We start from the raw sequence: 17,350 nt of genomic DNA, 5'->3' as shown, positions 1-17,350 counted from the left end.
ATCTTCAGGGTTGCTAACTTGCCTCCTTTTACAAGGAGATTCTGATATCCCGGGCAAAACAGTGGAGCTTGTGCCCTTTTGCATAAGCTGGTTGTCTGGTTACCTGTCTTTGAACTAGGAAAACATCAGTTCTTCAGCTTTATAAGTAAAAGAAATCCTAGAATAGTGATGTGAAAGCAACTCAGCTGGAATGACTATGACTTAGCAGTTACAAGCCTTGAGTTGAAAGCGTGTGGCAAACAACTTCTGAACAGGCGGGTATCTTTCATGCTTGCAAAGATGAAATCCAATTGCTAATCACTGGAGGAAAAGGAAAAGGTTTGGAAATTTTGTGGGGAAAAATATTGGCAGAGGGGGTAACATGAGAGAAGTCAAGAGTGAAATATATGTTCTATAAAGGTAAACTATTCCTTCAGGCATACTAAAGCCATAGGAGTTGGTAATTATGGAGGTAGTTATGAAGGTGAAATGCAGAAAGGAGTGTAAGTACCGGTTCAATTAATATTGTCAAAACATGGTAATTGTGTTCATTACCTAGACTGTGATCTACATGTGAATCACTTCAGTGACACATGATGAGAGACTTTAAACAACTAAAATTTAAGTCTGGCTCAGTTGGCTTGTTTTACACAAACTGGTTTGCAAAACATACTTAGAAATGCCATTGCACATGCATTGCAAGCTGGCTTGTGTAAACTGGAGTAATAGGTCTGGATTTGCTTTTACCTTAAGCTTGCCTATTAAATTAAGCTAAATACCCTGTTTACTTTGTGCAACAGTTTTCAGCAAATCATGTCAGTAAACACTTCGAGCAACGTGACAATATCCTGGATCGTAAAACAGCAGCCTAGAATGTTCTAGGAAAGGAGTGTATTGGGGGAAAACTCTGGTATAAACCACGTATCATCTGGGAAACACTCATTCCTCCATATTTACCAAGTATGAGTTAAAAATGAAGGAGAAAAAAACCAAACCAACTTGAGACTGACTTTTCATCCTCAAATTCTCAGCATGCTAGCCTATTGCAAATTCTGCAGTCACTGGCCTTTAGAGCTGAGTTAGCAAAACCTTAAGGAAATGACAAGATTTTTCTCTGATATCTCTTTCCTCCCATTCACCTGGTGACAGTGTTGATATGCTGTGCAGACGCTGAGGCATGGACTCGGGCCCTTCCCAGGCTGCTGTTTGTTAGGTGACTGAAGCGCAAGACGCGGGGTGGTTATCACAGACTGAGTTTTCTCCCTTGTTGCAACCCAGGGGTTGATTCATGCTCCCTGCTATTTTCCTGTTGTCCAGGCTTCTTGCTGGTTTTTGTTGTTTCTTGTTCATTCCCTTCAGCTACCCCTTCTCCAGTTTGTGTTTCTTGGGCTCAGTTCTGTTCTCTTCTGACACAGTTTCATTCTCCACACTCTTGTCCCTGTCCACCCCAAATTCATTCAGGCAGTGCAGGGGCAGGAAAGTTTTCCTTCCCCACCAGAAGAGAAAGCAGCAATGTCCATGCTCATTACTACCCTGACCGGTTTATAAATCCCCCTAAGCTGGAATGCTCTTTTCTTAACTAACTGTACACCTGAGCAAGGGATGCTATTTTTAAAAATCCACACCCTGAAGTCAGTAAATATGTAAAAAATAATTCAAAATAAACCGATGATCAGGTTATTCTGTTTCACACTGGGATCACCTGCTGAAATTAGTTATCCCTGTCAGGGCTAAGAGCAAGTAATTTACAATATACTGGCTTCAAACTTGCCTCTGTGTATTAGCCTAGGAAAGACATTTCTAACCAGCTCGCTTCTGTGGATGGTGCACAGCTGCGTGTACTGTTCTGTGTGTTACAGATACAGGACAGCTGAAGCCGTGTGCGCTATATCCTCCTTTGAAGGATGGCAAAATTTGAGTGCCTGACCCTCTACTATGTGGTCAGGGTAATATTTTTTTTTTTTTTTTAGACCAAGCAGGAAAAGTAGGAGACACAGAAAATGTGTGGGGACAGGATAATAAAAAAGATGACAATCCTGGCTTTAAGCTTTTAACCTACTGGAGATTTGCGAGTCATCTGAAAAGGAAACCTGTAGTAGAATTATGGAGAGACCTTATTGTGAGAAAGTGAACAGCAACAGTGAAAGGAAGGGAAACATAAAAAGCTAGAAGTTTGCAGTTGAAAGCAAATTATATGCTTCTATGCTAGTGGTAGGAAGAACAAGCACCAATGTTTCCAAAAGGCGATCCATGTCTCTCTCCATTTCCAAAGTAATTTTTCATCTGTTATTAAGATATGTCTATCAAGTGGAGAGTCAGTGGAAGGCAGGAAAAAAAAAATCATTAGGCTACACTGATAATTAGATGCATAAACTAATAGCCTGATTACATGTAAAAAAAATATACTGCAAGAGATTAAAACAAGGGGATTACATTAAATTGAAACAGGGATTAAATATTTTTCCTGAAGGCTTTTAACACATTTTCTAAAGACCTGCTTATGAGCACAATTTGACTGATGAAAAGTATTCCTTTTAGAGAGAACAGACTAAATAATTACATAATTAAGCCATGTGAAGTGCAGTGCTAGTGCTAGTAAACTGATGATGGTATGCTTCAGATATGTAAGAACTCTTTCTGTGAGTCACAGATTTTTTTGTTCTTGTTGGTTTCCCCCACACACACATACAAGTAAACTCTATAAAATCCCAAGATTGACTTAGCAGAATCATGTTCTGAGGTCACCCTGAGGTGGTTTCACTGAGCTGTTAAATGGGAAAGATGATTTGAAACCATTTAGGAAAGGGAAGCACACGCCCTTCAACATTAGGGGAACTGAGGCAAGGAAGAGTGAAATCACTTAACGTTTTCATTATAACAGTACTAGAAGGCCTCGAGTAGATTAGGCCTTAGTCTGCCAGATGGTATACAATCACACAGTCAATATCTTCATCAAAAGCTTATGCTCTAAGGGAAATAAGATATCACTCGTTACTCAAGTTATTCTTCAAACCAGGAATACAGACTATATCTTCCTACCCCAATGCTTCACAGTAACGTCCCCCCCTGAAACATCATCTGAGGAGATGTGCTCCCTCCTCAAGTCAGAACTACTTGCCTCAAGTTAGGAGAAGATAACTTGGAAACATGGTTAAAGAGAAAAAGAAAAAAAGAGGGGGGGAGCAAGGGAGTTGAGCAACAGTGGCATAAAACAGCTGGTGAGAATGTCCTTAATCTGTATGACATGTTATTACATAAAGAACTACAAAAATACTGATGAGATTGCCATGTACTACACAAATAATGAGTTTTTGCCAAGATGTAGAAATTTCCTTCAGGTTTCTCATGAAGTAAGATCCTCATAATGAATCCACGGAGTCCAACCAATTTAAGTGAGGCTATTAATGAAATTCAGAGCAGATGCTGATCAGTAAGGGAGGAGCAGGTTGGCAGGGAAGAGGAAAAAAGTTATTGGGAGGGAAACTATTTTTTCATGGAACACCAATGGGTTTCTAGAACACTTTCAAAACTGAGGGAAGGGAATTTCAATAAAACTTCCCAAAATAAAGCTTAAAGTGTAAACAAACTGATAGGTAGGTAGTGTGTTAAGCCTGCAGAAGTTATATTTTAAGGGTGTATTCTCATGCCCTGGTAGGGTTAGTACTGTATGCTCTAGGAAATCAGTGGCCAACCCAGTGTTGTTCAGTGTGTAAACGGGTGTGACAATCCACCCTGCATGGAAGGTTCTGCTCTGATGCATTTACACAAGTAATGTATTAAATTATGCAAGCAGTATTTTTTAAAATACTATTTGACAATTCTGCTTGAAGATATTTGGCTAATTTGCATATAGGGCCCAATTTTGCCTCGAGTTTATTAAATTTTCCCTTTCTGTTAAGCTTCCAAGTTCATTTAGCAATGTGAGTTTGTATAAAAGAAGTAACATCCGTGTAGACTCCCTGCACTTTGTGATGCTCACTTCTTTAAACTTTGTACGCCAGCTCAGGAGCAATAAGATCAAGTGACTTCAAAGGACAACTGTTTCCAACAATCCGCAGTGGCTTGTATTTCAACTCGGTAACCTGCATAGCTCACCAGACCTGTTATTTTATTTCAAGGCCTGTGCTACTCTTTTCATGTATTGAGCTCAGTCCAGCTCAGTTCAAATGAAAGGAGGGCAGGGGGAAAAGCCCAAAGTAGTGTAGAATTTGGGAGGGGGGTAGATCTGTGTGCATGGCCCTCCAGACACAGGCACACAGACTATTTTTAAAGTAAATATGGAAAATATGTTTCATGTAAGCAGTCAATAATAGATCTTGATGAAATGTTTTCCTTCTCTCACACCCACTTACTTGCTTCTCTCCTTTGACTATACCTCGTCTGAAACCAAGACTGCAGGTTCTCTGGAAAAGGCTCTGTCACTGTAAAGCAACCAGACTTTGATTTGTCTGGCTACATGCTGCTTTAGAATAAATGGTAATAATTAATAGGTCATTCATTTTGCATGTCAGTGGCATTCATTACACTAAATGCATTTGCCTCCCCTCCCTGTTTAAGACATCAAATGATATCCCTTCAAAGTGCTTATTCAAACTGGCAGATCCCTTACATGTGTTCAGGACTAGAAATATATTGAATTTGACACAGAGTCTTCATTCTGGTAATATTGCTTGATAGTGGGTTTCTGAAACAAGGCCAAGGCTAAAAGCTGGACTACTTGACTCATTTTGGGTTTTTTATAGGTGAGTGTAATTTATGTCAATGAAGCTTCAGCTCCAGCGTTACTCTTCCACCAGAAATCTTCTCTTTAGACTGAGTGGGGGGATATTTACAGTCTGAACTATGCAAGTCAGCATAAGACAGTGCCCATTTCTGAAAGAATCAGTTCCACCTTTCCAAGTACCTTCAACTTCTCGTCTTTACCACTGTACCTTGTCACTGGCAGAAGCATTTGTGTGACTGTACATTGAGCCACATCAGGCACTCACCTGAAGTAAAGCTCATCAGGTTTTTTTTCTCATCTGATTCACACTCTGGTCCCACAGACTCTTGTTACCGGCACAAAAGAAAGTGCCATGTAGGGTCAGAAAAAAATGTGGCCAAGGGCAGCAAACAGACAGGGCTTGTGTAGTAGTACTTGATAATGCGTGTTTAAAGGGTGCCTGAAACTAAGGCCTGATTCTACTCTGATTACGTCTCCCAGACAAAACTGCCTTTGACTTCTGTAGGTATTGTCTGAGAGGCCTGACGGCCTTGGTCCTTGATAGTTGCTTTGAGAAGCGGATGGGGTCTTGACTAAAGAGAGCAATGTGGTACTATACACACATTTGTCTTAAGTAGTTCATAATGCTGTTAGTTTTTCATTTAATTCATGGCTATTTATATCTGCTTGTCTGGTCTTAAGATGAGAGAAAGATTAGACTGGAGTTGACTCTGGAAGACAGAAGAGTATTAAAAAAAAAAAAAGCAGGTGTTGGTTGGAGTTTTTACCCCTCTCTTGGTGGTGCCAGAAGGTAGATTTCTGTCATGATGTTGGTTGGATTTTCTCTGCTGCTTTCTCTCTCTCCTATTTTCTCAGAACTGGAAATCCTGCCCTTCTACCTGTGATTGTGAATCAGCTCTCCTAACCCTGTGGCTATGTGCCTGGCAAAACCCCAGAACCAAATTCCTTGACAAAGCCAAGCACCCTGTGGCTTCTCTCTATTATCCAAGTGAGGATATACAAGTCCAGAAGAGGATGGCAAGGGAGAAGTACCTGGTCCAATGCAAACAGTGATTTCTTCTTGTGTGCTAATGTTTTAATAATGGTTTGAGAGACAGGGATTTGTGAAAATGTTTGAATTCAGTCTGTGTGCAGGAACAAACTCTGAGCCTGTTGCAATTGCGTTTGTAACTGTTTAAATGTCAAATAAATATACCCAATTTCACCTGCACAATATAGGAGCATATTCAAATATGTGCCTGGAGGAAGTCACTGGAGCTCCCACCAAAATGCTGAGGCTACAGTGCTACCTGCAGTGTTCTCACCCCTGCCCTTGCGGGACGGGGCCAGCAGATCAGCAGGGTCACAATCTACCGCATCATTATCTGGGGTACTGACAGGCCAAGAGCAAGCATTGTGTGGTGCCCAGCAAACATGTCCCTCGGTGACCTAGAGCAAAAGTGGGTTTGGCCTGGTTTTAAGGCTTTTCCTAGCTGAGGCTGAGTAGGCAAGCTTTGCTTTACAACTTTGAATTTCCCGGCTTCCTTCACCTCACTTCACAAAATATGATGCCTCTATTACTAGCATAATGATGTACGGCCTGTTGCAGCTTATTTCTATAATGTGCTTGCTTTTTTATTTGCTTGGTGTGGCTAATGGGAGAACTTGCGTAAAGCGATTTCAGGTTTATTGCTTACATCAGTCCCTGGAAAAAGTATCAACAGGTACTTGCATCACCCACGCATTACCATCCGTGCGGGTTAATATAATGCCATGCAACAATGTGTATCCCCACCCCCCAACTTATTCTCCAGCTCTACTTCCATATAAATATTTTTAATTGCAGAGTGGGGTGAAATTCCTCACACTAGACATGCGCCAACACTTCTAAATGCCACTACGCTACCCCGCCGTGACTAGATGTGAGGAACGCGCGCTCTGTTACTTCTGCCTGAGGGAGCCCCTGGTGCCATCAGGAGATGAGGGGGCAATGCTGTCATGAGACAGACCGGAGAGGTCTGACTTGGTGTATCTTTCTACTCGCTTTGCCAGAGGGTAAATGGCACCACAAGATAACACAACACAACCCCAGACCTGAGATAGATAGAGATTTAATCACACTCAATTTGGAACACTCATTTAGTCTTAAGAGTTTTATTAGCTCTAAAAATAGGTTCTTAAATATTCTCCAAGGTTGACTAAAATATGAAAAACAACTATATAATCAGTGTTTAAAATAAACCATGGTTTGTTATAACTGAGACCCATTCAGTAGAAGAACATTTCTCAAGAATGATAGCTTACAGGGAATTGTACAGCCTCAACAAATCCAGACAGTATTTCTCCGATTGCTTTCAAACTGACTGGTTGCAGAGTCTGTTCTTGTGTTGCCCAACAGAATTCCTACCACAGGAACACTGTGAAAGAATGGAACCTGGTCTTTGGGTAAGGAAGCTGCAAGGGTGTTTTTGAAAATAAAGAACTGGTCTATTAGTGTACCTCTTTTGACAGTTTCTTACTGTTTTAATGAAAACTCTCATAAATAGCCTTACATAAATAATAATCTCAGAAGTTTTAAGATGTTCATACCATCAGTCGGACCTGACTAAACATTCTCTACACTCCCACTGCTTAAACTGTTTCTGCTATTATTCTGGAATACAAGAATCCTTAATGTCTCTCATTGTAAGAGCATATAATATATTTTTGGTAAGAGTTAAGTTCCAGAGGAAGACTTGGCAGTCAGATGAAATGCATGTTCCAGCTGATGCCTTTTTTTTTTAATTGGAATAACTGAAAAGATTAAGCTGTAGTGCAGGTAGGGCTTGAGTCATGCTTTTATCATTGTATCTCTTGGCCTGATATGAACTGTATTATTAAAAACAGTAGCTCAAGCTGATTCTGTACTCTGTTTATTTACAACCAAGCCCAGCCAAATCTCAGCTAGCCTAGTGAAAAAAACGTAGTTGAAGGCTGTGTACACACACGCGCTGCTAATTACTTTCAATGACTGTCAAATGAACATTGATACTCATAGATTTCTTAGTATGCCTTTAACCAAAGCGCTCTTATCTATGCATAAGAAAAAGCACTATGCAGAGCAGAGTTAATACAACATGTTAATGTTTTTTGATTTGTTCTTTTTCTTAAAAAGTGATTTATCACCCCTTTTTGTTGCCAAAAGGAAGGGCAGTACCTTCCAAAAGCTTGCGGGCTGGGAGATCCCTGTGTCAGTTTCGGTAGTATTGACACCTCTTTGCCTCCCTAGTGTTTAAATGATCAGCAGCTTTAGTCCTGGTGACTTTTTGTAAAGGAGCCGGATGCATTTGTAAATGACAGCCACTCCAACTCTTCCCCCACCCCCCAGTCTGACTTCGCGATGCTGAGAAGCTGTCACGGAGGTAACTGCTCTATGCTACGGAGAGCGCGTCCCGAGCTTCTACTCGCAAAGAGCTGATAGGGCGGACCCTGTGCAGCAGTGGGGATGGCGTGGGGAACCGCGGCACTGAAGGCCCAGCAAGAAAACCTTCGGAGGGGAGCAGGCGGCAGCAGAGGAGGAGCGAGCAATCCCAGACGTGACCGAAACGCAACCGCGCTGTGGGTTTCTCTTCCTTAGATAAAAGTACCGGCGAGCCAGCCTAAACGCTGCCCGCGGATGACTAGTTAGAACAAGTTTAAACTCGGGAGCTAAAATTAAGATGTTTCCTCTGTGTGACTGCCTCCCGCACCGGGACGTTTCCCGCCCCCCCACCCCCGGCAGCCTCGCTCCGCCCGCCCCGCACCGGCGGCGGGGGCAGCGGGCAGGGACCCCGCCGGTGGCGATGCGGGCCGGGCCGGAGCCCGCCCTCCCTCCATCCCCGGCGCCGCGGGGCCCGGCTGCGCGGCCGGGGGCTAAACGAGGGACTCGCAGACGGGCACCGAGTCCGAGTCCTGGCTGTGCATGGAGCTCAGCCCCGTGTCCGAGTCCTCGCCGTCGTCGGCCCGGTCCTTGCGCAGCGCCCGCGCCTGCTCCACCCAGCCGGCCGCGCTGCCGCCCCCCGCCGCCGGCCGCCCCCCGCCCGCCGCGCCCCGCGGCTCCGCCGGCGCCTCCGCCACGTCCAGGGTGCCCAGCGTCTCCAGCAAGCGCTGCAGCTCTCGCTCCTTGTCCTCCCACGCCCGCTGCGTGTAGTCCAGGTCGGTCTTGACGGCCTCCAGGTCCGTGCTCAGCTTGAGGCCGATGTAGAGGCTGGTGCTCAGCTGGGTCTTGACCCGCTCGTGCTCCAGGTGCAGCTCGCCCTCGCCGCCGCCGCTCAGCTCCGTGGTGTCGCAGTCCGTGTCGGCCAGGCCGGGCCCCGCCGCCAGCTCCAGCTCCTCCCGCCGCCGCTTCATCCAGCGCTCGTTGAGCTCCTCCTGGATCTCGGCGGCCAGGTGCTCCAGCAGCTCCTCCTGCTGCGCCCGCTGCTCCTGCAGCTGCAGCACCTCCTCGCACTTCCTGGCGTAGTCCTCCTCGGGGCGGCCGGCGGCGGGCTGGGCTGCCCCGCCCGGCTCCCGGCCCGGCTCCCGGCCCGGCTCCGGCTCCCCGCCGCCGGCCCCCACCAGGTAGGTGTCCTGCACGTAATTGACGCCGTGCCGCTTCATGCGGTCCAGGTGGATCTTGGCCTCGTACCTGTCGATCTCCCGGTCCAGCTCGCGGAGCCGCTGGATCTGCTGCCGGATGGTGTGGTCCTGCGAGAGCACCAGGTGCACCAGCGTCTCCATCCTCTCCGCCGACGAGGCCTCCCGGGCCAGCGGCTGCTGCCGCTTCTTGTTGATCTTGGCCAGCTTGCGGAAGGCTTTCCTCACCACCCGCCGCTGCCGCTCCTGCGTGAGCGCCAGGCTGGCGCGGGCCGCCCCCAGGCCGTGGCCGGGGCGCTCCTTGCTGAGCACCACCCGCGCCTCGGCGCTGCGCGGCCCCGCGTTGGGCAGCGAGGCCTCGCTGCGCACCAGCACGAAGCGCACGTTCTCCTGCTCGTCCCCCCACGCCACCCACAGCCGCAGGATCTTCGTCTTGTTGGGCAGGATCCGCTCGAAGCCGCGCCACTTCTCCACGATGCAGTAGGAGTGCGGCGGCCCCGACAGCATCCCGCCGCCGGGCTCGGGCAGCGCCGGCCGCTGCCGCCGGTGGTGGCTGTCCTCCAGCAGCACCCGCACCACGTCCGAGCAGGTGGTCCGCCGGGAGAGCCCGGAGATCAGCTTCTCCTCCTGGCAGATCCACACCGAGATCTTCCGCTCCTCGGGCTCCATGGGGGGCGGCGGCGGCGGCGGGCGGGCGGGCGGCGGGGGCCGCCGGCTCAGGGCTGGCCGGACAGCCGCTCCATGGGGAGCGCTCCGGGGAGGCGCGGCACCGCCCGCCCGCCCGGCCTCAGCATGGCCGGGATGCTTCCCCGCCCGCGGCACCCCGCCCGTGCGCTCCGCCGGCCGCTCCACCCCTTCCTGCCCGGTGCGGCGGCCCGCCGGGAGGGGCCCGGCGCGGTGCGGAGCGGAGCTGCGGTGCGGAGCCCTGCCGCGCTCTGCCCGGCCCCGCCGCCGCCGCCGCCGCCGGGTTTTCCTCTCCCACCACGTGGGCGCCCCCCGCGGCTCCCGCCCCGGCGGCGGCCGCCGGCCCGCGGGCAGCGCCGCCCCGCCGCTCCGCGCCGAGGTCCGCCGGCGCGGAAACTTCAAGGCGGGTCGCCGTCCTCTCTGCGTCCTTCTCCGCTGCGACCGAGCGAGCGGCGTCGAGGGATCTTCCAAACTGCCGAGGGACAGGAGCGAATCCCGGAGCTTCAAAGCGAAAGCCAGAACTAGCGAGGAATTTCCAGTTTTAGTAAATCATCCGCCTGTAATTAGGAAATTCATGTTTGTAAAGCACTTCGCAGATGAAATATGCAAAGGACAGGAATGTCTAAGTGTTATTAAAATACTAGCTGAGCCAGATTTTAATGGGAGCTTGCTGCACACTTTGATGGGAACAGAATCAGGCTCCGAGTGTGGATTAAAATGAGAAGATGTAAAAAATGGTAATAAAACGCAGGTTGCAGTGCTGATTTTCATGGTGCAATTGCATCATGGGCTTCACGGATCTGTGCTCGTCTACGTGACTAAAAAGTATTCTAAGGGGTAAAGGAGGTAAACTTTCTAAAAGCTGAAGGCTAGCCTGTACCTTCGGAGAGGTTTCTTAGAGCCAACAGAATTCATGTGCCGTATGGAGAGGATTTTTGCGTGAATAAGGCTTGCGTTCCAGCCAGTGGAACAGAACGGAGATACGGTGGTATAGCTAACTACTGTAATTTTGCTGTTTGAAATAGTGAAGCTGGTGCCCGCAAAATAGCAAGTTAACAATTACGCAGCCTAACATCCTTTTTTCCGTAAAGGGCGCAGGCTCAGTGTGGGCAGCTGCTGCACTAGCTTCTTCCGTATTTAGGTGGAAGCACTAGTCCTGGGGAAGAAAGCCTGCCTTCTGCTCCAGCTGCATAAGGCAGCTAATTACCGTCGTGGTTTCTGCCGTGCAGCTCCTGTCCTGTGAGGAAGTGGGCTGAGGGACCACCGAAAGCCAGCATTCCTGGAGCTGAAGATCATACGGGTCAGGTGCCTGCTGCTAACGTCCCTTTCCTGTATCATTGCAGGTTAAATGATTCCAAACCAAGGTGGCCACTGCATGTTGCAATAAGGGCACAAAAGATAGGGGTGCTGGTGACAGGCTGAATCTGCTTCCTGACCCCAACCACCTTATATTACAGTTCAATATTCCTGTCCAGTCTGTCACTGCCCATTTCAGGGGCAAGTCACTTTGCTCTTGCGATGTGTCAGAAATGCTAGGTCACTGTACTTTCTTTCCATACAGGAAAGCGTTTGCCGATGGAAGGTTATTCCCAAGGTGTGCAGTATTTTTATTCGGTGCATCGATTATGCCTAAAAGCATCATCCACTCCAGGGCAGAGGAAGGTGGACCCAGCAATGGCAGTCCTGTAACAGAACAAAATGGCCTTGACAAAGGGGGTCGTAAGGATTCTGGGACAAACCTGACAGCTAATACTGCCCCAGAATGACAGGGTGTTGAACAGGAATGAGATGTATGATTCAGCTTTGCCTCTGAAAGACCCAAGATGAAAAAACTCTAGGAGAGTAGGAAAAGAGAAGCCTTGTTGCTCTTTATCAGGCTGGCAGAAACTTGGAGATGTCTTCTTGTCTTCTGCAGAAGCAGGTGCAGTAAAGGGGTTAACAAAGCAGCGAGAAATGGTGTAACTCCTTTAGTGGTGGTTCCTTGCCTTTTCCATTTAGTTTTGATCTCATTTTACATGTATTTCCTATGGGAATGTCTGTACCTACTCTGTCCTGGCAAAGAACAATACAGGAAGAACAGGGTGTGATGTGAAGACACATCTTACGCTCCCCACAGGTCAAGCTGCTCCAACTTGTCTGACTGCCTGTATCTATCCAGCATCCAAGCCTGGCTTTGTGCAATGAAATTGGAAGGTGATCGTTCCATCTTTCCTTGACCACATCTCTGTGTATGGAAAACTGGCTCTGCCTCCCCAGTGGAGCCCCCAAGGCAGCACTGACAGAGAATGAAGATGTTGGCAGTTTGGTTGGAGGCAGTAAGATGAAGATTAAGGAGACAAACACTTGGCTTTGGTAGGATAAGCCTATCGGGTGAGTATGTACATAATCCGTGGTTAAAAAGCTGGTATTAGAAATTTACATTGTTAGATCTCTAGTTCAGCCCTCAGGAATTTTGCTTCTGGCTGTTTGCAGACTCAGGAAACTGCCACCAAAGCTTCAAAAGTTTGAGAGCTTAAGCACTTGTCTGAAGCAAAGTTTTGGCCCTGCCATGCTGAATCCCAGAAGGCACCTGAATGCATGCAACCCTTTGCCTTCCCTCCAAGGATCTTAAAGCATCCTGCAGAGGAAGGTAGTGCTATTATCTCATTTTTACAGATAAGAATGCTATGGCATAAAGGGGTCAAGTGCTTCACCTAAGGGTATACAGCAAGGCAGTAGCAGTGTCACAAAGCAAATCAGGTTCCTTCACGCCAGTGCCATTAGTCACTGAACTTGACTGCCTGGTGCTCTGCCTCCTTCTTCTCCTTCTTTTAATTATTCCATGAGAAAGGGAGATGAGGAAGTGTGCGTTAGTTCAACAGCTAGAGACGGTGATAAAATGAAAAGTGCAAGCTCAGCAGACGATACATTCTGTATCTCTGGTGAGGCAATAGGAGGCAGTGGCATTACAGCCTACTTCAGACATCTCCTGCCTGGTGAAGGCAAATCTCCTCCTGCAGCTGGCTGTGCCTGCAGACCTGCAAGCCTCGACAGTGACGTGCAGAGAGGCTGTGTCATTAAAATACCCAGTTGCAGGGAAGGACAGTTGTTCCTCTCTTCACTCCCCCACAGAGCAGGGATATATGAGGTCTTCTATAATTTCTAGAACAAGTATATTGCACAATTTAAAGTTCAAAATGTAATAAACACAATTCTCTGTAATCCAGAGGCTGTTTCTATACTGCTGTATCAACGTGCAGCTGTCAGCAGGCCCTGCTTCTGAAGTGCAAACTTCCTTGACAGAACGCTCTCCAGAACATTGCTGTGTGGCACGTATTTCTTTGATTTGTTTTATTAATTGAAAACATTCAAAGTTAATGATACTCTTAACAGCTGCCTAACCTCCAAAAGGAGATTTATGAGCTTAACATTTTAGGCTGTATTGAAAAGTCTAAGCCCAGGTATAGACTAATTTATTTTTACCTGCTGCGGAAGAATTACAAGGCTGAGTGATGGGAAATCAGCTGTATTCTGGCATTTCACGTGAAGTTCTTTCTCTTCCTTCCTTTTTGTTTAGGCGTGCAGTTAAATTACCAAGTCTTTTGTGATAAGAACAGCATTTCCCATTATAGGGTTGGATAGTGAGGTGTCTTTCTTTTTTTATCCTGGTGGTTTGGTTTTTTTTTTTGAGCTGAGCCACCAGAATGAAATTGCAGCCCTGATATTTTTAATACAAAAAAAGTTGCAAGACTTTATCCTGAATACTTTTAATCTAAAACAAATAAATAAGAATGTATTTCCTGCTTCCATAATTCATAAAGCAGGCAAGTGGAGGAAGTCTTAGAAAACTGTATTTGAGACACAGAATTAATTTCTTTCAAAAACATTTAAATGGAAAAAGTGTAGGATTTCAGATTCAGGGTATTTTTCTTTTTTTCCACAGTGAAGTTGCTTTTACTTTTTAGATTACTCTCAGGACAATTTACTTATTTTTCCTGAGGTTACAGTTCAAAAGAACACAGTCTAAGTGAGATGAGTAAAGGCAGGCTGCAACTGGTAATCTATTGAGCCATCACTGTCTGGAGAAGTTATTCTTTGTTGTGATGCTGAATGGCAACGCTGCTTTCCCGGCTCCTCTTCCTATGCTCCTGTTAATCTTACTTTGTGAGGTTTAGCTGTTGGTCCCTTATGCTTGTTGCTTTCTAACATTTTGCCTCAGCAAACATTGATGAAGTCATAGGACATAACGTGAGTGTTAATTTTACAGACTTCTGCAACGCTTTGCTTACCTTTACAGATACACGAGTAGTGGAAGGGGCTATTGAGCTTACAGGTCACACTCTCATGGATGCTTTTTTCTTTTGTGCCTAGTTTTTCCTGACAGTATAAAGCTGAATAACCAAATCATGTTGTGAATAACCAAATCATCCCTAGTTAGCATGCACAGAGTGAAGCTCTTGAAAAACTACCTATTAGCAGGAGTACTCAGACTTTAGTCAAAACAGGTTGTAGACTTAGACTTTCACTTGAAAGAAGGTTGTTCAGTTGGTATCTGAACAGCTTTAGACATGACAGAAAGCTTCTTACTTTCAGGTTTTCTGTTGAAGCCGCTGCAGGAACTGGCACTTTTGATAAAGCGGACTTGTAAGAAGAGTAATGAATGATCTGCTTCTGTAAGCTATAAGTTCTGCGAACTCTTGATCTGCTTCCTTGCATCTGACGTGCACTATCTTACTTCTGAATGCCCCCTATGCTACCCATACAGTTGATAGACGCAATCTGGAGTAATTCTATGCTTCACATCACTGGTGATGCTTACGTGCTTGTATGATCCATTTGGGAAGACTGCAGTGTGGTCTGTTTGAATAATAGCTGCCGATGATGGGTTACACTGCTTTGACTACTTTATCCAACTTCTTTTTTAACATGCACACACCCAAACTACAAACAGGAATGTCAGGAGGAAACAGTCTTCCAGTGAAATCAGTGGGGGCTGCATGGGTAAATCCCTCTGCAGTGCTTTGAAGATGCAGATATGTCTATAGACTGCCATTAAAGAAAATTATGATGACGTATATTTATATTACAGTACAGCCTGGAAGTCTTGATGTGCTAGATCTAATGTAAGCGCATGGGAAGAGACTATCCCTGCCTTGAAGCCTTAACCAATGTCATGCAGCAGGTTAGGGGCACAGCAAAGATCAGTACTAAGAATATTGATTTCAACTTCTCATCTTTGAACTGAGCCTTTAACAACTTAGTTTTGTTTATTTGTTATGTGCCTATGTCTCCTAGGATGGAAGAGAATCCCTCTCCCTTTACACTTTATGTTTAAGTTTTTCTTTTCTTACTGAATGCTATTTAGCATAAATTAATAACAAAGATAATTGAACAGAGCAGAAAACTTTTTTCCTTATAATGTGCGTAATAGATAGACAAGGCTTTGATTCTAAGTCAGTCAATTGAGATGGACTTGTATGCTTTGGGGGAAAATATGAGAAAGATCAGACTCAAATGGTGGCTATAACCTTCCTTCTCCAAAAAATGTTAAGTGTATTTGAAAATAGTTTAGTACTACTCTAATAGCTTGGCCTTAGCTTGAATACTTAGTCTTTGTTGATCAAAAAAGGAATCAAGAATTAGGTATAGTGACATTACTTTCCTCAGCAGACATCCTCAGTTCAAGTACGACAATTTTAATTATTTAGCACTTGCAGCTTCTTTGCTTTTACGTTAAACAGTTCTCTTATCCCTTGAAAAAATGCCTGGGGCTCTCTTGGTGATTGTTTCCTCAGTTTTGACCATTAAGCTCAAAACAGATATACTAGGTCGTTCATTACCTTATTGAGATTTATCAGGACAGCTTTTAACTACTTTAGGGCCAAAATATTCTTGCTGATTTTTTTTTCCCCTACTAACTTGCGACTATCCATTAGAATATACCTCCTTTCTGAGCAAGTAAGCACTGTGGCCTCAATAACACAGATGATACAGAGTTTCCCATATAGGTACTCACATGACCTCTTTTGCAGTTTTTATATGTATGGAAGGGAATTGAGCTGTCTGGCCTTAATGGGAGTGATGGTTAGCAAAAAGTTCTCCTGTTGTTTTTTCTGTACAGGCCAGGTAGAGGAGCTGCTCTCTGTCTGCTGGGGTCAATGACAAAACTCTTGCCAGGTTTCACTGGGAGCTGGCCCTAGAGTGCTCATCGTTGGAAACGTTAGGCATGAAGCAAACATCTGTTTTCATGCTGGCATGTGAGTAATATGGTTCCTCAACATAGCTGCTGTGAAGAAAGAGGCCCCAGATCAGCCTTGGCATTGAGTTTTGGCAAGCATGTCCAACTCGCATGTGCTCACAGGTATGCTGTATGCACTACGTTTCTGTAAGGCAGTTCTTGCAGGTACAAAGAGAGGGTTTGAATTTAATTATATCTTATTTGAGCTGGAGAACAGTTAGTGACGTATGTTCTTGTCTCTGACTGTGAAGTATGTATTCTCATTCTACCACCCTAAAAACATATTCACTCAGAAATTTGTAAGAATCCAAAGTTTTGTGTGCCAACATAGGCGTTGTCTATATATTATGTATGGATCTCTTCTGGGTTTAGATTTAGTGACATCCTTCTCTCCAGTGAAATACATTGCAGGGAGCTTTCTAAAAGTGTCAGAAATCACCCTGAAGTGAGAGATGATAATATCAGGATGTATTATTGTAGTAAGATGTTTTGGCAGATTAGAATGAGGACAAAGGAATTCTCAGTGTTGGAATGAACAGAACTTTCAGTATTTCCAGTATCACCATGAAATTTTTTCAAGTCTGTCCTATAAATATACTTAACAGGCAGTCCGCTTTACCTGTTCTGTTTGTGGGATCAATAGTTGATTTCAGCTTTTACAGCCCAGACTTATATTCAGATAAGGGTTTTTAAATGTATCTAGGAATCCATATATAAGAAGTGTAATTTACTTTTCAAGTATAATGAAGTCCTCGCTGAATTAAGACTGTGAGATTATTACATTCTCCAGCCTCATTCTATCCAGTTGTGATCCTTCTAACTCTTTGCAGAAAACATTCCCAAAGACTTACTTCTGAACTTTTGTATTATTACCTCAAGACATTTGTAGCTTTGACCCATTTCTAAACATTTTTCTTTTGTATTCTTGGTAGATCATTGTAATACTAGCCTAACTCGAACCAAGCCTTTATGAGAAGTTCAAGTGAGTAAATAAAATTCATAGATGAATAAGTAAGGATGCTTGACAAATTATTTCAGGAAAAGATAATGCAAAAGGACTTAAAGAGAATATGAAGCTGGATATAGACTGTATGTTCATGTGGCCCCCAACCCCACTCTGACATTAACAGTGGCAGCCAGATTGGGTCCAGAGGCCAGAAGTCTCTTTAGAAAGC

General features: G+C 45.4%; 1 protein-coding gene across 1 annotated transcript; it reads right to left on the bottom strand.

Annotated features, from left to right (window-relative positions):
* Positions 1-8,475: 8,475 nt before the first annotated feature.
* Positions 8,476-10,216, bottom strand: RASSF10 (Ras association domain family member 10). The gene has a single exon (XM_064453333.1). It carries the CDS (start codon positions 9,941-9,943, stop codon positions 8,573-8,575), a length of 1,371 nt encoding a protein of 456 aa, XP_064309403.1. The 5' UTR covers positions 9,944-10,216; the 3' UTR covers positions 8,476-8,572.
* Positions 10,217-17,350: the final 7,134 nt, after the last annotated feature.

This window comes from Phalacrocorax carbo, chromosome 5 (assembly GCF_963921805.1).
Source record: "Phalacrocorax carbo chromosome 5, bPhaCar2.1, whole genome shotgun sequence".
In the NCBI taxonomy this organism is placed as follows: domain Eukaryota; kingdom Metazoa; phylum Chordata; class Aves; order Suliformes; family Phalacrocoracidae; genus Phalacrocorax; species Phalacrocorax carbo.
Note: the sequence above shows the minus strand (reverse complement) of the source record. Positions and strands in the feature narration are given on the sequence as shown.